This window comes from Macrotis lagotis, chromosome 4 (genome assembly GCF_037893015.1).
Source record: "Macrotis lagotis isolate mMagLag1 chromosome 4, bilby.v1.9.chrom.fasta, whole genome shotgun sequence".
Classification (NCBI taxonomy): domain Eukaryota; kingdom Metazoa; phylum Chordata; class Mammalia; order Peramelemorphia; family Peramelidae; genus Macrotis; species Macrotis lagotis.
The window spans coordinates 53190051-53211212 of record NC_133661.1 but is presented as its reverse complement, the minus strand read 5'-3'; the positions used below and the strand labels follow the sequence as shown (position 1 = coordinate 53211212).

General features: G+C 37.2%; 1 protein-coding gene across 3 annotated transcripts in view; it reads left to right on the top strand.

Moving 5' to 3' along the window:
• MICU1 (mitochondrial calcium uptake 1) overlaps positions 1–21162 on the top strand; it is a 221362-nt gene that overhangs the window by 107110 nt on the left and 93090 nt on the right. For all 3 annotated transcript variants that reach the window (XM_074232799.1, XM_074232797.1, XM_074232798.1), the window contains exons 7-8: positions 1412–1494; positions 9872–10069. In XM_074232799.1, coding sequence (XP_074088900.1) covers positions 1412–1494; positions 9872–10069 — 281 coding nt within the window. The remainder of the gene's footprint in view (positions 1–1411; positions 1495–9871; positions 10070–21162) is intronic.

The following is a 21162-nucleotide window of genomic DNA, read 5'->3' as shown; positions in this document are numbered from 1 at the left end:
TAGTATATTTCTCTAAGAATCTTACAGTTTAATTTTATGAAATATTAAGCTTCATCATGGTACAAAAGAGCAAAGGAAATGAGGATGCCACATGTTGATTAGAAGCAGGCAGCAAAAAATTCTGGTTTTTCACGAAAACTGTCACATAAAAAAAAAAGAACAAATTCTGATTTTGGCCTTGTAGCAGAGACTGAGTAGAGGGAAATGAAATGTCTTTGTTTCTTGTCTTTGAATGTTAGATGTGATAAGGGCAAGTACTAAAAGATAGAAGATTAGGGAAAATCTGAAAAAGTTAAGTGTTCACTAAGTGGAGATAAAATGTATTAATCTGTTAGCTGTCACATGGTTCATTTTTAATCTCTATAATTCAGCTTAATTTTTGCTTTGACACTATCTGGATAAATGAGAACCACCTTAGCCAGCATCATAAAGATGGAGATCCTTCAGAGAGCAATTTATTCATGTAGGCATGTTCCCCTTGACCCCAAAGTGAAGTTAATCTAGAAGGATAGCTCAGCATAAGGCCAAATAGGATGTCAAAATGGAACTTAACTTCTATAGAAGAAGTCGAGGATGAACAGGGTTCAAGCATGACTGTGTTGTCTACTTTTGTATAAAAGTAAGGCTTGGATTTTCAGCATTTTTCTTTCTGGTGATATGCCCCAGCTTATTATAGAAACTCTTCCAGTCAGTACAGTCTTTAGGAAAACAAGAAATAACATAAGTATCATGCAAAAAAAAATAGGACCTAAATGAATAATAATTCATATTTCTGTGTGTGATTTATGATTTACAAAGGGATCCTCCAAGCAGCCATGTAAGGTAGTGCAGGAATCAGCATACCCATACCCATTTTATGGATGAGAAAACTGAGGTTCAGAGAAGCACAGTGATTTGCTCATAGTCGATACAGCAGGTAAGTATCCAAGCCTAGGTTTGAGCTCCCAGATCTCCTGAACATCAAGTTCATCACTTTTTCTTCTATACCACATTGCCTAAAATTGGATTGGTGGTTGATGGTATTAGAAAAGAAAATAATGAGAGATCCGGCTTTCCAAGTGACATCTTTGCTTAGCCAAAGTAAAAATTCTGTTCAGACTATTGAATGTACTATTCTTGAAAGGCAACTCTGTTAATAAAAGATTATATTGGGGGCGGCTAGGTGGCGTAGTGGATAAAGCACTGGCCTTGGAGTCAGGAGTACCTGGGTTCAAATCCGGTCTCAGACACTTAATAATTACCTAGCTGTGTGGCCTTGGGCAAGCCACTTAACCCCATTTGCCTTGCAAAAACCTAAAAAAAAAAAAATTATATTGGATGTCCATACAGTTTCTTAAGTCTGTTACTGAATACTTTGGAAATCATTTGTTTCATTGGTCCATGCCTTTTAATTGTGTTTTTTTACCCACAGCTCCTCAAAGAAATTTTGAAATTGCTTTCAAGATGTTTGATCTGAATGGAGATGGAGAAGTAGATATGGAGGAGTTTGAACAGGCAAGTCTTTCTGAAGAACCTTGTGACTTGTGTGGTTATCGCATTACCAAGTGCCTTCATCAAACAGTCAATTCATTGACCTTTATCAAGCACCTGCTTTGTGGCAAGCACTTGTGCTAGGCCATGGGGATATGATTGCAAAAAATACAATACTCTCAACTGTCCAAAGGCATACGTATATCTATAATTAGATGCAGAATACTTCTATAACATCTATAAATAGTCACAGAGTAATCTAAGGTAATTAAGGAGGGAGGACACTTGGCATGTGGGAGGATTGGGAAGGGTGTGTGTAGAACATGGACATTGAAATGCAGCTTCAAAGAAGAGATGAAGTGAAGCAGGGGTCTCTGGGATGCACCAACATGGTGGTTGGCCAGTGCAAAGGGGTGGAGATGGAAGACGAAGTGTTCTATGTGAGGGACAGAGAAAAGGTCAGTTTGACTGAGCCTAGAGTGAAGGAAGGAAAATCACATCTGATGAAACTGAATCCAGGTGCTAAGCTTTAAAAGTCAAAGGAGGATTTCTGTTTTATTCTGGAGCTCAGTGGAGTAGGTTGAGTAGGGAGACACATAATATTTGGGTACTTAAAGAGATCGTTTTGACAACCATGTGGAAAGAATGGATGGAGTGGAGAGAGCCAGGAGGAGGATACTGTGGTTGAGACCCGAGACAGAGAAGTCCTGGTCTCAGGCTGTAGCTGTTTTTGCACGTAGGTGAAAGAGATGATGGGTAAAGAGAAGCAGGAACTGTGGCCCATGATGGGTCATACACACACGATATAAACCTGGAGCCTGAAAGAGTGGTGATGCCTTCAGTGGAAGCAGGGGAATGTAGCAGAAGGGCAGTTTGGGGAGGAAAGGTCACAAGCTCTGCCTTAGACAGATGGAGTCTGCTGTGTCTCCAGAATTGTTAAATAGGCAGTTTACGAGGGACTGAATTTCGATCTGACTGCCCTGGGTGTGTTTTAACCATGCTCCACATATGGAAATAGTCCTAGTTCTTAGGGTGCCAACTCTATGCAGTCACATAGAATTTCTCCTGACCTGATGTGTCTGAGGTCGGATTTGAACTCAGGTACTCTGACTCCAGGGCTGGTGCTCTATCCACTGCGCCACCTAGCTGCCCCATTTATGACCTTGGGCAAGCCACTTAACCCCAATGCCTTGCAAAAAAAAAAAATTTCTTGTTGGGGAAAGAAAATCCCACTTTTCTTTTAACTGTTGTGGGTCTCTGCCTATGGCAGATTTATATATGATGCTTCCTCAGAAATCCAGGAGAGATGATTATATTTTCACAGTTTGGTCCTGAAGACCTTGGCAGTCAGAAGCAATTTCACATAGCCTGGCAGCCGTGGCAGTTCTCCAAGTCTCCTGGCACTGCCAGGAGAATGTTATATAGAAGGAAGCATTTTTCTATTCTTCCTAAAATACTTTGGGGTAAAGGAGACAGGTTCGAAGTACATGCTTATATCCTTAAAGTAGAAAAGATATGTAGTACAGGGACAAGGATTTCAAACTAGCCAAACAGGTTTTCTGAGATCTGTAGATCTGTATGTAACCCTTAGCAGTTCTCCATCTTCAGTTCGTCTTCAGTTTAGTTCAACAATCATTGATTAAGGGTCTGCCAGACACTGAACTAAGTGGTGGGGGATATAAAAAATGGTGAAAGACAGCCCCTGCCTTCAAGGAAAGATAAGCGGAAAGGTGAGGGGCACAGTGGGGCAGGTCCCTGGTGCAGGCATGATGAGGTCTAGAGCAGTGTAGTAGGCGAGAAATTAAAGACTTCTGCCTTGGCCACCTTCCTTTAAAGAAAGGCCTGGGAGGAGCTCTACTCAATCTTTGCCCCTTCCAACTAGAGGGGCTGAAGAGGTAGGAGTTTCAGGGTTGTGATCTTGCATGTCGGAGGGCTGGGAAACAATGAGATGGCTGCCTTCCTTAAATGGAGAATCTAGGAAGATTGCCTACTATGAATACTTTGTATACAAAAGTTTTTAATGATGATTCCTGCCCACAGAGGGCTTCCATTCTACTAAAGTTTGTTGTTGTTGTTGTTTTTTACAACTGTGCCCCCAGGGGCATCACATTATAGGTAGTGGAACGCAATTCTTTATCACTGCACCTTATTTCTTGCTTTGTCTTATGTCTTTCACAATTGCTTTGTAAAACATGCTAAAGAGAGGAATTAACAGCATTGCCCAGAAACAGAAAAGTTCTATCTCCCCAGCAATATAGCTAGAGACTCTTCCCTTTTGGGATGATTTATCATCTTGTTTCCTTGGAACAAAGAGTTATTCTGGATAACTGTATGATTCCTCTAGTCGATCAATTTGGACCCATTTCTTCAATTACAAATCTCCAGAGGAAAGAAGGAAGCTAAATCTGTTGAAAAAATCAGTTTGACTTCCCCAGTGTAGTATTTCTCATTGCTTTCTTAACTGGACTGGGTTGGTTTTCTTGCTCAGCTAATTTATGTCGGGGAAAAAACTATCAAAGACTGAGACCATAAAGGGAAAACATGTAATTACCAAATGATAAGAATCCTCCAGAGTCATAACACTGATTTGAGAGGTCAATGTGCTTTCACTGAAAGATAAAGCAATTAGCACTTTGAATGTCAGGGCAGTGGGAGAAAAAAAGAGTTGAAGTCAGAGTCAACAGAAGGCTCAAAGGAGTCATTAAGTATTTGTCTCTGACAGTTCTAATTGGAAATAATATAATGACACAGATTTTATACTGTTTTACCTTTTATAACATGAAGTTGCAAGTAGCACCAACACAAAATAATTAAGAAATGTAAGATCTGCTTTTGAAACTAGCAGCATCCCCATCATTGACTTTGTGCATCGAATATTTATTAAAATAATGATCATTCTTCAAAATAACTGATTACTGTATCAAATATATATCCCTTAATGAAGAAAAAGATTAGTTTGTGAAAAACAGTATTGTGTATTCATTCATCTTTTGTTAAGCAATTATTAAGCATTAGTGATATGCACTGGACTGTGCTTGTGATTCTAAAGTAGATCTAAAGATATATATGATAGTGTACATATCTTCCAAAAGTTTGTTCTCTAATGGGGTTAATAAGGTATGCACTCAGACGGAGATACACTTTAGTACTCAAAAAAATCTCTCATTTCATCAGTATTAATATTTCATAAGTTACTGTGGTCAAAACACTTCTCACCTTATAACTAAATTTATTCAAAATTTGCCCTGGTCCTTTGTCATCAGTCCATTGGTGGGCCTGTGCACAAAACCTTTCTAGCTTAGATCCCTACAGAGTATATATTCTGCTAGCTTAGCTTTGGGGTCTTCTCCATGCCCAGGAGTCCAGTGAAGGTCATCTATAGCTGGGGAAATCTGAAAAGGCTTTGTGGTGGAGGAGGAAGAGAAAGGAGACAAAGAAGAGATATTTTTTATTACTTTAATGTTGACAGACATGTTATGGTCCCTCATCTCATCATTTAAGCACAGGGTGTGAACAGCTGGAGGTGAACGGCTATAGGGATAAGGAAATGTGAGATGTATTGGGTGGTGGCAATTTGTCCAACTGTAGGAATGGGAAATAGTGTGAGAGAAAGTGAAGTTGGAATCAAATAGTGAAGGTGGGCCTTGTAGCCTAGGTTAAGGAGATTAGATTGGATGTGTTAAGCAGTGAGGAGTCATTGAGGGTGATGTGACCCAACCTGGGAGAATGGATCATTGCAGGGAGGTGAATACTCAGAGGAAGAGATACTGTGTCCAAAGGGGCCCATTGGGACCCTAATATATTGGTCAAGGCAAGAAGAGTCCTGGGGGGAAGCAGAGTGGTACAGTGGTTGGTGAGGAGGCAAAGGCTAAGGACCTCATCTGTACTGAATTCTCCTGGTGGGATTAGGCACTGCCAAGAGAATTTGTGGTAGGCCTTGAAACACCGAAGAGGAGCCTCATAAATCTCTTAGAGACCAACCACTTCAGTGGCTTGTGAGCCCTAGTGGTCTCACCTTAGCCTTAGATGAATTTAGGACTCCTTTACAACCTCTCCAGCTTTTTGTTGACATGTTGAAACCCTAGTGAATTCCCTTGACTATTCAGAGAAATATCTTTTTAATACCCTCTTGAATTTAAGATGTGACTCTCAATAAGACTATCTTTTACCCCAAGGAGTTTTGGGATAACATGTGAAAAAGCCCCTAGAGGGACTCAGTGAATAGAGCACCGGCTCTGGAGTCAGGAGGACCTAAATTCAAATCTGTCCTCAGACAATTTAATAGTTACCTAACTGTGTGACCTTGGGCAAGTCACTTAACTCCATTGCCTTGCAAAATCCTAAAAGGAAAAAAAAAAGAGAAAGGTCATAGAAAGAAAAGCTGTGAATGAACATATAAAATACTTGCTTTTCAAAGGCCTTTTTTTATTGAGCTATTATTTTTCCCTTTTTACTTTGTACCCTAGAAAATTTTCTTGTGTGTGTGTGTGTGTGTGTGTGTGTGTGTGTGTGTGTGTTCACATAGACTAATTGGATTTGAATGTGCAGTCAGATGTCAATGTAAGGAAGTGGGGGAGGAAAGGCTAATGGCAGTATTATTGACAAGGAATTATAGTGTAAAAAGTAACAAAGTATATATACATGAAGAGTGCATCTTGACATTTTTGTTTGATTTTCTTCTCTGATGTTGTATTATTTTTCCTAACTTTATGAAGAAACCTAAAAGGAATCATCAGCATAAGTGAAAAACATCATACATTTGTCATTAGGCATCTGCAAAGTTAATGTGATATAAAGCAAAGTAACAGCTAATATTAATCTTTTATCCTATTTTTCCTAAATCTCTTTAATCACATGCAGAGCACCAAAAAGTATTAATCATCTACTTTATGATTTACTGACTGACTAAAGTAAATGTGATTTTTGCAGGATCAGAGAGCTACTTCCTAACTTAAATTTTAAGCTGATCACAAAACAATAAATTTGATAAAGTTAGTTCACAGGAAGATATAAAAGTAAGGAAACTTTATGTCAGGGTCTAGTTGATGAAATGTCCAGGGTCTTATCAAACTGAAAATTACCAGTAGCGTAAAGGAGAAAAAGAAATTGAATTTTGCTCCAAGGATGCTATCTACTACACTCAGGAAGAATTGACCATTAAGAAATGCAAGCGTGAGCTGAACCAGGAGAACATTGTATACAATAACAGGAACATTGTGTGATGATCAGCTATGATAGACTTAGCTCTTCTCAGCAATATAGTGATCAAAGCTAATTCCAAAAGACTTGTGATAGAAAATGCTATCCACATCTAGAGAAACGGAGTCTGCAAACAGTTTGAAGCACACACTATTTTTACTTTTTTAAGATTTTTCTTCTTTGTCTCTTTTCATGTTCTGATTCTTTCATAATATGTCCAATATGGAACTGATTGTACATGTATAATCTGTAACAGGTCACTTACTGTCTTGTGAAGGGAGCAGGGAAGGGAGAAAAACAGAACTCAAACTCTCACATAAAATGCATATTGAAAAATTATCTTTACTTGTAATTAGGAAAAAATAAAATGGTATTAAGTAAGGGAAAGAGATATAGGCATTTTAAATAGAGTAAACAAGAGGAAAAAACCAAGTGATCCAATTCTAAACTTCATCTTTTTTTAATTAAAACAATTAAAATGAAGAAGCGTTAAAGAATTAAAAGTGTTTTAAAAATGTTAAAGAATTTAAATTGAATAGAGTACCAGACCTGGAATCAGGAAGACCTGAGTTCAAATCCAGCCTCAGATACTTAGCATCTGAATGATTCTAGACAAGCCACTTAACCCCTATTTGCCTCAATTCTTCATTTATAAAATCAGGGCACACTGGAGGAGAAAAAGGCACATCATTCCAGTATCTTTGCCAAGAGAATATCATGGACAAAGTCCATGGTCTCCTGTATATAGTGTTGCACATAATTGAACAACAACACGTGGCTTTATAGATTATAAAACATTTTACATCCATTACATCATTTGTCCTGAACAGTAGTCCTTTGAGATAGTACAATAGTATCCCCATTTTTTGGATGAGGAGATTGAGGTATAGAGAGGTTAAACATTTTGCTCTAGAAGTAAGTTCAGATTCAGGATTTTAATCTAGATTCTCTTATCCAGTTCCTGTAGTCTTTCTGCCATATCCTAGTTTTTGAGAGAGAAAGATTTCTCAACTCTTGAGTCCAAACACTAAGGAAATGAAGTCACAAATAATCTAATATAAAATTCTTTATAACCATAAATAATTCTCTCCTACAGGGTAAAGGTCACAAAGCCCAAATAATTACCAAGTAATTACCATCACCTATGCCAATCCCTTTTTCCATCATTTGTAAACCTAAGGAATAGTGACTAATTTTAGAAGCCTGAATTAAGCCTTATGAGATAAATAAATCTGTCATTTAAAAAATATTTTCTTCATCCAAATATAATTTTATTAAGGCATTGGTATGCATAATTGAGAGGTAATTTCTTATTTATGATTTATTAAAAGTAATCATAGATTTTAATTAAAGCCCTTTATATGCTTGCAATAAAGTTGAGCATTATTTAACATAGTGTGTTAGAAGGGGCAACAGCTTTGGAGATGGAATCCTGGATTTGGATCTTCATTCTGTCATTTACTATCTATGTGACCTTGGGGAAATCATTTGTCTTTCTGAGCCTCAGTTCCTTCATCTGAAAAATCAGGCCATTAAGTTTTAGAGCTTGAGGGTATCTTAGAGAATTGATTCTCTAATCCAACCTGTATTTTTACAAATAAAAATACTTATGCAATCCGACACAGAAATTTTGTGAGGACTAAATAAGATAAACTATAAAGTACTATGTAAACCATAGCGTGTTATAAATGTGTTCAAAGTAATTCTGATCTCTTTTGCCCTTTTTTCCTCCCCCCCAAAAAAAAATCTGATGAATTTTTAACTTTAGTGTATTTAGTTAATATTTTGTTCAGCTTGGTTTCCAGAGATACAAAAACAGAATATTTTGTGCTTGTCCTCAAAGAGCTATTATTCTACTGAGGGAATACAGCATAAAGTAATGCGAAAAGAAACAGAAGACTAATACCTGGGAAGATCAGTATTACTTTACATGGAAGGTGACAGATGAGCTGAGTCTTCAGGGAACCCAAATCTTCTGAGAAGCAGAGGGGAGGAGGGAGAGCATTCCAGGCAGGGGCTGACCTGTGTGAAGGCATGGATTTGGAAGCTAGAAGACTGACTTGGAGGAACAGCTGGTAGACCAGTTTGGATGAAATACAGTGTGCATAAGAGAAGTAATATAAAATAAATATGGAAAGATTAAGTTTCAGCCAGATTGTGGAGGACTTTTAATGCTGGGAATTTAAATCAACTGAAATAATATTTATAAAGCTCTTAGCACAGTGACTGGCACATTAGTACTTAAAAACATGCTTGTTCTTTTCCCTTCTCCCTAAGCTAAGAAGTTAGTATTTTATCTCAGAGGAAAAAAGGAACCACTAGAAAACTTAGCAGAGACATTTGTCTCCTGTCTTATATTCCTGTCAGTCTAAAATCAAGTGATGTATGGAAACCTTTTATTACTCAGTTCACTTAAAGAATTTTTGTCATTATGAATAGAATGTTATTTGGGGTCTGCATAAAATATTGGTTACACTTAAAAAAACTTCCGCAAATACATGGTTTCTGCCTCTGTTTGAAATTAAGTTAAAACATATCTTCTCCCCCCCTTCCTTTTTATGTCATTACAAATCTTAAATATTGAAGTGCTGTAAAAACTATCACCCAGGATAATGACTACAGTTCATCATGATTGTTTTGACATTTTGCTGCATTAATTATTCTGAATGGCTATTTTCCCACTTGGTAGTCTGATAGAAGAACTGTGGTTCCATCTGGGAAACAAAGAATACCATTTAAAGCAATCCCAGGCTTTCTCCCAAGAATAAAAAATAAAGAAAACACCTTAATTACTATCTTAGGTTAAAGATTAATTATTCCAAGTAGCTGTGTTCTCTTTCCAAGTGCTTGACTTAGCATCTCCCCTCCATGATTGAATTCTCCTAGGAGAATTCTAAAGCACTAGCTTCATTTGTCATTCCTAACCAATGTCCTAGTCTCCTGGAGATTTAAAGCATTTGGCTATTACTATTCCTTTCTTCTATCAAAACTGGACAAGCCATGAATCCAGAAGTGAAAGGTTTATTGACATTTCTGAAATTCTTGAGATAAGACATTCCTCTGAGGATAATGGTCCCTCGCCTGTTCTGCATTGCTTGCCAAGAAACAATAAAAACTTTAAAAAGAATACTTCTTTCTGAAAAGAAGCTCTCTGGGATCATCCCCAAACTGATTTGTTGTTTCCCTTTTTGATGTCTCTTAGGTTCAGAGCATCATTCGCTCCCAAACCAGCATGGGCATGCGTCACAGAGATCGGTCCACCACTGGCAACACCCTCAAGCCTGGCTTATGTTCAGCCCTAACAACTTATTTTTTTGGAGCTGATCTCAAAGGAAAGCTGACCATCAAGAACTTCCTAGAATTTCAACGTAAACTTCAGCATGATGTCCTGAAGTTAGAGGTAAGGCTCTGTTGGCTTTGGCAAAACTGAGGAGTCTTGGGGCCTCACAGTTTGGGGCTGAGAGGGCACAGTTACTTAAATACTTCACCTCTAAGAGCTGATTGGATTGAAATTCATTAGGAATAGGTCACCTCACAATGGATAGAAAATATTCTGTGCTAGAAAATGCTCTGAAATGTGTAAATGAGAGTAAAGGGACAAGGGAAGGCCAAGGAAAAAATTGTGATTATTTTTACTAAATTACCAGATTTGATAGGTAAAATCTGAAGGAGGTGTTTGAAATGTCCTTGGTTTAATTTACTGATATGAAAACAGCAAGAGCCAGTGGGAACGGGCTTGGAAGGAGGTGCACAAAGAGTACATGAGTCCTTTTGTACATCAAGTCTACACAAGGTGGAAAACAGAAGGGCACATAAAGTGTCAGAAAAACCTACTGAGGAGCAGGCATCTGTCCTGAAAAGCTTTTTATGACCACTTTGGATCCAAGAAATTGCTCAGAGAAAAGAAAGATGCCTTGCCTTGACCTTTCTTTTTCTGCTTTGAATTCATGATGGCATTGGAGTCTGAAGTGATAGATCCCCCACAGAAGGGGGTGGCTGTGTGGATAGTTCCTCTAGGATCCTTCACTTGTTTCCTTGGTGTTGGGTAGCCATAACAGCTCACCAGTTGTTACTTTGGTACCAAAAAAAAAATTGAAAAGATCAGTCACTGATGGACTGACCATCACACTGTCTGCTACATAAGAGACACTTAATTAAATGCTTGTTGGTTGGTTAACAATGCATTTGGGATGCATTTTTATGCCTGATTGTGAATGTGGATATGCTTTTGATGTTCATGGGGTTCATTTCAAAATAATGAAGAAATATTATGAAGACATGACTATAAGTGGAGCTGAAACTGTCATCTTCATCCTAACCTCTCTCATTCAACATTTGTTCATTCAGCAAAAATTTAACATTTCCTATGTGTAGAGTCCCTCTGCTCCCTGTGACATATTGGAAAGAGGCAGTTCACTTAGTCTGCCTAAGAAAAGGAACCAGGCCTCTCCCACCACAAGGAAAGGACTTCTCATCAAGTGTTTCCCTGCTGTGTGTGACATAATAAATAGTGAAGTGTTCAAGAAGAAGTTTTCAACAGATCTAAAGCAGAAATGGTTTTCCAGTAAAATTAAGGTTGATGAGAAAACCATAGTAGCTATATTTCCAGACTTTGTTATAATTATTGATGTTCTATAGAGGACAAGTAGTTAAGCAAAATGCTGGGATTGCTCTCACTTAATTTGAAATAAAAATTTGGTCTATAGATAAATCACATTATAGATGATTTAGTTTACTCAAAGGAGCTTTAAAGATTAAGATTTTGGAACTTGGGAATCTTAGTATTTATTTCTGAATAAATTAAAGACTAAGGTTATTTATCCCTCAGAAACAATTGAATGTTATATTAATACCACTTATTTGCTCTAGTATTCAGAAAACAGATAAATTTGAGTGGCAAGTTTTTTTCTTTGTATATCCCATGGTAATTTAAGCACTCAAAAAGTATTTAATTGAAATGAATCGACATTTATTGCATAATTAAGAGGTTTGATATTGAATACAATTTCAGTAATAAGTGTGCTGCATAAAAAGGAATGTACAAAGACAGCTCCTACATTTTTGGAGAAGAATGTAGGATATTTTAATAAGAGCCAGAAAAAGAGGGACTAACTTTCACCAAGTTATTTTCTCAGAAGAATTGGCAAGTATGGAGATACAGGACAGATTTACTGTTTGCTAGGTTGAACAACAAAATTGACAACATGTGACAGTGTGTGGGATGATGCCAGTGAAGAGTCAAAGATGATACCAGGTTGCAAGCCTGGTGCTTGAGAGCCTGGTGGTGACTTGGACAGTAATAGGAAAGTTGGAAAAATGGAAGAATTTGAAGAGGAAAGAAAATAGGCTTTCTTGGGGACATGTTGAATTTGAGAAGCTTATGAGACATCTGATTTGAAGTCCAAATTATCCAAAAGGTGGTTGGTAATGAAGGAATTTTGCTCAAAAGAGAAATAATAGCTGGATGTCTAAGTCTGGGAGTCATTCATATGTCAATGGTAACTGAACCTATGAGAGCCAATGAGTTCACCAAGTGAAATGACACAGAGGAAAAAGAGAAAAGACCTTAGGGAATGCCCACATTTAGTGAGTTTGACATGAATGAAGAACCATCCAAGGGTACTGGGAAAATATTATAAAAGCCCAGAGACCAGACATGGGGAGTCTTGGAGAGCACATCAAGTAAGCTCACATAGAGGCCACTGTGGTCAAATATGTGCAAGGGAGTTATGTGTGAAAAGATTGGAAGGAAAGAAATGGGGTTGTAAAGACAAGGCATTTACACTTGCTCCTAGAAGTGATAGAGAGCTGTTGAATAGGCTGGTCATAGGAGGGGAATGGAGAAGAGAATGGCAGGGAGAGGAGGTCACACAGAAAGATTTGCCTTTTAGGATGTTCATTTTAACAGCTCTGTAAAGGGTCGATTGGAGCAGTGGAAGACTTGAAGTGAAAAGACCAGAGGTCCTGATCTAGGGTGATCAGTCTCAACATAGTGATAAGAAGATGCATAAGAAAAATGTTGCTACCCCTTACACTACTAAAAAATCTATGATTCTATGAATCTTGGAACAGTAACAAGTTGATGGAATGGTTACGATATGGTATCTATATGGTTAAAGTTGGAGAACACTACAATAAATAAATAAATAAATGTTGGTTGAATAAATCAAATATTTGAGAACTCACATAGACAAGATCATGGAACGCTTAAAATTGAAGACATTTAAATTAGAGTTCCCTGGTTGTTAAAACATCTGGAAAGAAACAGTAATTTCTTTAAAAGAAGCTTTCTTTTCAAGGTTTTAGCAATTTCTTGGGTATGAAATATGTTATCACCATAGTCAGAAGGAAAATAGAAGGGTATATGGCACCTTAATAACTCTCTTGTGAATCAGAGAGTTCCATAATTCTTTCCTATTTCATACTAGTTCTGTTTCATTGCTTAATTATACTTTTATTCCATTTTGAAGCCTCATCTCTCTTTCTTCCTCTCCCCTACAGAACTTTGAGACTGAATATAGACAGTGTTGCTTAGTGAAAAGAACATTGAATTGAGACTCAGACTGCTTAGCAGTGTTGGGTGAAGCCTAGCAACTCCTTCTCAAAAGAATGTTTTTAAATATATGAAATGAAATACCGAGAATTACAAAGAAAACTAATTATATTGAAATAGTCACTCCAATCTTAACCAGTCCTACCTTAATACCTTTGTTGCTTCCAGATGTTGGGATTTCTTAATTTTTCTCAAAATCAGGATTATTCTTTCTCACTTTGGGATGGAAGTTTATTTTAGACTAATCTGCATTTTATTGACAGAAATTTCAAATATCATGATTGTTTTCCTTGTCTGTTCTTCACAGTGCATAGATCCTAAGTTCAAATCCAGACTCAAACACTTAATAGCACTGTGACCCTCGGTGAGTCATATAACTTTTGACTACCTCCATTTCCTCCTTTGTAAAATGGTGATATTACTAGCACCTCCCTCCCTGGATGTTATGTGAATCAAATGAGATGATATGTGCAAAATACATGCGACTGGGTCTGACATGTGGTAGGTGTTAAATAATTAATCTTCTGACCCTGAATCTAACAGTCTACCCCTTGCACCATATGCACCTGAACTAGAGCACCATTTTACTGGGAGTGGGTCTCCTTGGCTGAGATGTACTGGGGTGAGGTCTCAGGAGGCCAAGGCTGTTCTAGAAATTCAGCTGATAACTTCAGAAGTCTCATCCATGACTATTTCATTTTTCCTCAGAACTTCTTTCTAAGCTAGGAAAAGGGCAGGAAAAGGGCAAGCAATAGTTCCAGTAGACCATGTAAAGTGACAGACAGAAAAGAAGGAAGTTGGCAGAGATTAGTCAGTGGTGGAGCCTGAGCTAGTGCTTCAAGTTCTTTAGCTTCCACTAAAAAATGGATTCTAAAGCAGCTTTCAGGTTTGGAGCTAGCTGGAGTCCTGGCATACTGCGTGTTGAAATCACAACACATTTAGGATTGTAGAATTTAAAGCTGGAAAGGACCTTAGACTTCATCTGGCCCAACCCCTTAATATTACAGACTGGGAAACTGAAGCCGGAAGCTCAGTGCCTTGCCCGAGGCACCACACAGAGTGAGAAGTAGCACAGCTGAGATTCAAACTCATGACCTTCTACATGATAAACCTAGTTTTCAACTAAATTTCATGAACTTGTGATTCCTTATTGACAATAGTAGGTACCCAGTAAGTGATCATCGACTGGAATTGAGTAGTATCTAAGTTCTTGTCAGATTTGATTAATTCCACCCTTCTTAAAGGAACTAAAAAATTGTGGATCAACCTCAAGATAGTTTTAAAAATATAATTTAAAGTTATTAAAAATTCAGTTCAAGACTAGAAAAAATCGTTGCATGCAAGTTCCTCGGAGGAACTAATTCCTCAGGCCTAATTCTACTTAATGTATTTATTGATTTCTTGGAGGCCAGAGTAAGGAAGCTTCAGGCAAGGCTGAAAAGGTCCTAGAAGGTAAAATTGTGATTCAAGTGAAAATGAGAAATTGAAGAAATAGACTTTTCAGAAAGCAGAACGTTCTAGAAACAGTTGGAAACCTATTTGTGCCAGAAAGAAGAGATACTTTTCAAGATGTGCGTTCTGGGAATTGTGTAGTCATGCCAAAAAGCATCTGAAATTTCAGAACCTAACTAATAGAGTTGCAGTCAGGAGCATAATCATTTTTATATGGATATAGGAGTCAGGCAACAACAACCATTCCCTAATGAATAAAGAATCAAGAGATGTGAGCATATAGTTTTCTTTTTTTTTTTTTTAAGGTTTTTTTGCAAGGCAAACAGGGTTAAGGGGCTTGCCCAAGGCCACACAGCTAGGTAATTATTAAGTGTCTGAGACTGAATTTGAACCCAGGTACTCCTGACTCCAGGGCTGGTGCTTTATCCACTATGCCACCTAGCCACCCTGAGCATATAATTTTCAAAAGAAGAATTATAAACTATTTATAACCAAAAGATCATAATTAAAATGGAAAAAACAAAACTCTTGAGGTTTCATCTCATTCTCAACAAATTCACAAAGATGGAAATAGATTGTCATTATTGGAGGGTCTAGAAAGACAAGCACACTCTGGGTACAGCTGTGAATCAGTCCAACCATTTGAAAAAGAACTTTGGAATTCTGTTTTTAAAACCACTGTCGATGGCCATTTTGTGTTGCTTCTCTAGAAATTCGTCACACTTTCTTCCCCCTTCTTTGTGTCCCAAGCTTCCCAGGTTTCTCTGAGGTCGCCACATGTGTTCATTACACTCATGGGCCATCCCACCTAACCTTCAGGGTAAAGAGAGCCCTGGACTGAGAATGAGGGAGATCTGAGTTTTAGATCTGGCTCAGACATCGCTTAGCTTCAGGGATAATAGTGTTGTGGGAGTTGATTAATGTAAGAGTGAATAAACCTGGATGATAGATGTAAAAATCTTTATAGATCTTCAAAGCATTATATAAATATTAGCTGTTATTATTATTTCCTTTCATTTCTTTGCTACCACAGAAAGTATTCCTATAAACATTTTTATATACATATGAGCATTCCCTCTGCCATTGACATCTTGGGATATATATCTAATAGTGTTATCTCTGGGTCAACAAATATGGACAATTTAATCATTTTTAGTGTAATTTCAAATTGTTTTCCAGAGTAGTTGAACCAATTTGTAGCTCCAACAATAGTGCATTATTAGTGTACCTACATTTTTATATCCCCTCTAACACTAATTATTCATCTTGCATCTTTGTCAATATGATAGAAGGTAACACCTTATGAATTTAGTTTGCATTTCTCTTATTAGTGATTTTATATGGCTATTGATCATTTACATTTCTTTTTTGACGCTTACCTGTTCATATCTTTGGATCACTTATCTACTGAGTAGTGGCCCTTGTCTCTTATCTCTTTTGTATCAATTATCTATATATCTTAAATATAAATCAGTCAACAGTTTTATGAAGCTCTTACCATATGATAAGCCCTAGGCTAAGCGATATCAAACCTTAAATCAGAAATATTAGCCACAAAGATTTTTTTCCCCAGTTAACTGGGTTGTAACTACATTAATTGATGGAATATAATTATGCTCTCCATTTTTGCCTTCCTTGGTTTCTTTCAGAATGCTCATCTTAGCCATAGTTGTACAAAATATCTCCTTTTATTTTATTTATTTGGATTTATCATAGTACATAACGTAAGTTGTTCTAAACCTAATCCTTGCCCAACTTTCAAGGATATCTAGTAATCAAATAGAAAATCTTATGGGGCAACTAGGTGGCACAGTAGATCGAGCACCAACCCTGGAGTCAGGAGGACTTGAGTTCAAATGTGACCTCAGACACACTTAATGATTGCCTTACTATGTGACCTTGGGCAAGTCACTTAACCTCATTGCCATAAATAAAAAAAATTTTAAATTAAAAAAAACTTAACCTGTGGTTTATCCTCTATTAGGCTACTGTGTTTGATTATTTTTGGATCTTGCTTCCCTTGTCTGTTCCATTAGTCTTTGAATTTCTTTACCTGTACCAAATAGTTTTTTATGGTTGTAAAATAGTTGAACATCTGGTATTGGTAACCTCCCTTCATTTCTTCCCCCACCCTGATTTCCTTTATGATACCTGATCTTTTGGGGCACTTATGTGGCACAATGGATAGAACACTGACCCTATAGTCAGAAGGACCTGAGTTCAAATGTGACCCCATTAAAAAAAAAAGATTCTTGACTTTTTGCTTTTCCAATTGAACTTTACTGTTATTTTGTCTAGGTCTTTGAAGTAATCTCTTCTTGGTTTAATTAGTAAAGAACCAGTTCCATAAAATAATTTAGGTACAAGTATCATTTTTAGTATATTGGCATGGCCCAATCATAAACTATGACTTCATGCAATTATTTGCTTTCCTTTATTTCTGTAAATGACTTTCTATTGTTATAGCCAATTAAAATGCTGAGCATATCTCAGTACTTTGACTCTGTAGTAATTTTGAATGGCATTTTCTTTTCTCTCTCCTCCGAGTTTTATTTGTAATATACAGAAAGACTGATAATTTGTATGGGTTTATTTATATTCTATTTTACTGAAGTTACTGGCATTCTGGTTAATTTTCAATAAACTATCATTTCATCTGCAAATAGAGATGAATTTTTAAATTCTGTTCTTTTTTCTACATTCTCTTCTTAATCTTATTTTTGTAAGCAGCATTTCTAGATCTGTAACAAATAATAGCAGTGGCAGGAGAGATCTTGCTTTGCATCTATTAGAAAGCCTTTTCTCATGCTTTTTGATGACAAACTATGTCAGCTCTGAGTTTTAGATGGGAGCTTCCTTGGAGCAGGGCACTGTTTGGAGGTCTTCCTTTGTGTGTCCAGTCTTAGGAGAGTTTCTGGCTTATAATAGGAACATAATAAATGCTTATTGACTGAAGTCAAATTTATCATATTAAGGGAAAGGTCTGTTTATTCTGGTGGTTTTGGTATTTTTAATATAAATTAATACTATATTTTGCCAGACTTTTTATCTGTAAATATAACTATGAATTTTTGTGAAAAAATTAATCAAAATATTGATAACTTTAGTAAAGTAGCAAGATAAAAAATAAACCCATACAAATTATCAGCCTTTTGCATATTACTAATAAAACTTAAAAGAATGAAATAGAAATTCTATTCAAAATAACTACAAAATGCAGAAGCTATCTGAGATAGTGAAATAAAGTCTTTTATGTTTATAGCTTTCCTAATTGTGAACTCTCCCTACATTTCTGATATAAATCCAACTGGTCATAGGGAATAATCTTTTGATTATATTTTGCTTGTTGCCTCTTTGCTAATATTTTTATTCAGTATTTTTGCACCAGTATCATTGGTTATATTGGCCTCTCGTTTTTTCTGTCTTTGCTTTAATTTATTATTTGTTATTAATTATAATTTTAATAATAATCAGATTTAATAATCTGATCTAATTGAAAATGCAGATTTCTCAGGACTTACATCAGCCCTGAAGCAACCATCTGGGAAGGGAAACAGAATAGGGTAGGTTGGTGTACTAAAAAATCTACTGGACTTGAAAAATATAATAATTACTTCATTTTATATATAGCATATTTACTCTTTTCAAAGCAAAGTGGGCTACATATGTCCCTTCAATGTTCCAGGGTTTTTCTCTCCTGCCATCTGCTTGAGTCTCCACTGTGTCTGTCTTCCTGCCCTCTCCCCCCGTGGTTAAGAGTGCCATTGACTGGCATTTCAGTTCCATTTAACCACTTCCCATCACCTAGTTTTTATGAAAGACATTTGCTTCAAAGACATAACCTGAGCAAATATTTCTCCTGATAGCTCCAAGATTTATACTAACTGGGGAAGAGGTAGGGGTAAAGCACAGGCTTGGCTTAGCTCATTTCCTCTTTAGCATTGTTCTGCCAGGTAGGGGTAAAGCACAGGCTTGGCTTAGCTCAGTTCCTCTTTAGCATTGTTCTGCCAGGTTCATCTCCAGAGGCAGCCTCTGTGCCAGGCTATCACTGGCTGAGAAACCCAGCCTGGAGGCAGACTCCTAGATTGCTCTGAAGTGCTTTTCCAACCTTTCAAAACTCCCAAGGTTATCTCAGACCATCCTCTTTTCATTGTACACCAAGAGTGTACCTTCAGAAGTGAGTGAGGCCATGAGACTCCAGCTGAAGTTTGCCTCCTCGGCCAACCAGTGTCTCCTGTTCCACACATGGTTAACCATCTGGAACCAGTTACAGACTGTGTGTGCTCCACAGTCTGTCTCTCCATGCACCTCTGCCAGAAACAGCTCCCTACCATCTTCCATAGAGAGAAACACTATCTTCTCCCTAGCATCCTGTGCATGGATCTGCCAAATGAGGTCATCTAAACTTTTGCCAGAACCCCCTTACATTTGTAAAAATTGCAAAGCTCTTTCTACACAAGTATGAAACATAAAATAAGAAAACTTAGATTCATCTGATAGGTTGCTGGACTTAATTTCAATTCTTGGGAAAATTCCAAAATGCATTATTAAAGAGTAAAATTTTATTTTTTTTTTGTTTAATAGTGGAAAGTTATCTGTTCCCTCCTGTTTCTTTCATTTTGGTTTTTGGTTTATAAGCATTTATTTTTTTCCTTTCACCAAAAAAAAAAATCTTTGTGACAAATACACAGGCAAGCAAAACCAGTTTGCACATTGGTCATGTCAAAAAAAGTGGACTGCATCTTGAATCCATCACCTCTCTCTCAGGAAATGGGTACCATAGTACCACAGTTGGTCATCAGTCTTTGGACAATTTCAAAAGTATTTCATAACATTCCTCACAAACATAAGCTAAACTACTGCCTTCCCTGAGTTACCTGAATTTTTTTTTCTCCTGCTTAGTTATCCTTTCCCTTGGCAGTGTGTTAAAATAGCAAGAGTGCTAGATCATGAGAGCTGTATGCTACTTTGTCATTGACTGGTTGTGTGACTTTTTGCAAATCACCATGACTCTGTGCCTCATTTTCCTCCTTTGTAAAATGAAAGTCAAGATGGTGGTTTTTGAGGTAGGAAGCTCCTGGAGCTTTGCTAGACTCAACTTTAAATGAAGCCTCTACCTGGACCTTAAAGCTACATATCCCAACCAAAAAAAAAAAAAAAAAAGTGAAACACGTTCTCAACTCAAGATATTGTGGAGGAACTTCAGTGAAGGTCTGTCTCTTCTGGGGTAAAAGGGAAGTATAGCCCAGTGTAGACAGGAGAGCAGGAAAGCCAGTGGGAGACTTAGCCACAGCACAACTCAGGTCTCTGCTCAGCAAGTCAGCTCAATAGCAGATCATCAGGAGGGTTCAACCCCAGACAAAGTCTGAGCCCTGGAAATCTGGGGCAGTAGACAGGACTGGGATGGGAATACCTGGGCTGCGGGGGCAACACCTTGGCAAGTGATAAGCCAGGGATCGACCCCAGCCCCAGCACAGAAAGCTCAGGTCTATACTCCCTGTACCAGGAGTAGAGTTCAATAGTGAAAATGAGCAAAAACACAGAGTGCTAACCATAAAAGCTACTATTCTGATAGTAATGATAAATATGCCATCTCAGAAGAAAGCAGTAACGAATTGCCTACATGGAAAATCTCAGAGAAGTTTATGAATTGGCCTCAAATCCAAACCCTCTTTGGAAGATCTCAAAAAAAATTAAAAACTAAAGAAGAGAGGAAGAAGAAAAATGAAAAAATGATACAAGAGTCATGCAGGAGAATTATAAAAAATTGACTGAAGAAATCACCTCCTAAAAATAACAATGACCAAATGGGAAAAGAATGTAACTTGCCAAAAAATACGACCAGCTGGAAAAGGGATGCAATGCATCAAAAAGTAAAATTAATCAACTGGAAAAGGAAACAAAAGCTAACCGATGAAAGTAAAATGAAAGTGCTATATTAGATTATTTTGCAGCATACTATGATTCTAAGAGAAACTATTCTTTGTTCCCTCTTACACTACCTTCTTTTCAGGTGCTATCACTAGCATCTTGACAGGCCATGATACTTTTATGAAGCCAGAAGGATTTCAGGCTACGCTGACTTGGTAGAGCATGGTCCTTGAGTCCTTTACAATATGTCTTCCTTTGCCGTGGGTTATGGGAGAAATTCCCTTGTAATGATGTTCTTTGGATATTTCAGTAGCTAAATTTCCATAATTGATCACATGGAAGCTACTATATACAAAAACCGATTCCAGAATAAGATTGAGTCACACACACACACACACACACATAAAACTCCTATACACATGTTTTCCTTCCATTTATTTCCATCTGTCCATACCTTTTTTAACAGCATATACTATTCAGAATCCATGGAATTTGGGAGAAAGTCTCTACAACATCTTATGCCTAAAAAAACTATACTAGTTAATGGGATAACCAATTTCTATTTCTACTTGTTTTTGTTTTGCCATACTTTGGCCTAATTAGGTCTCATCTTCTCT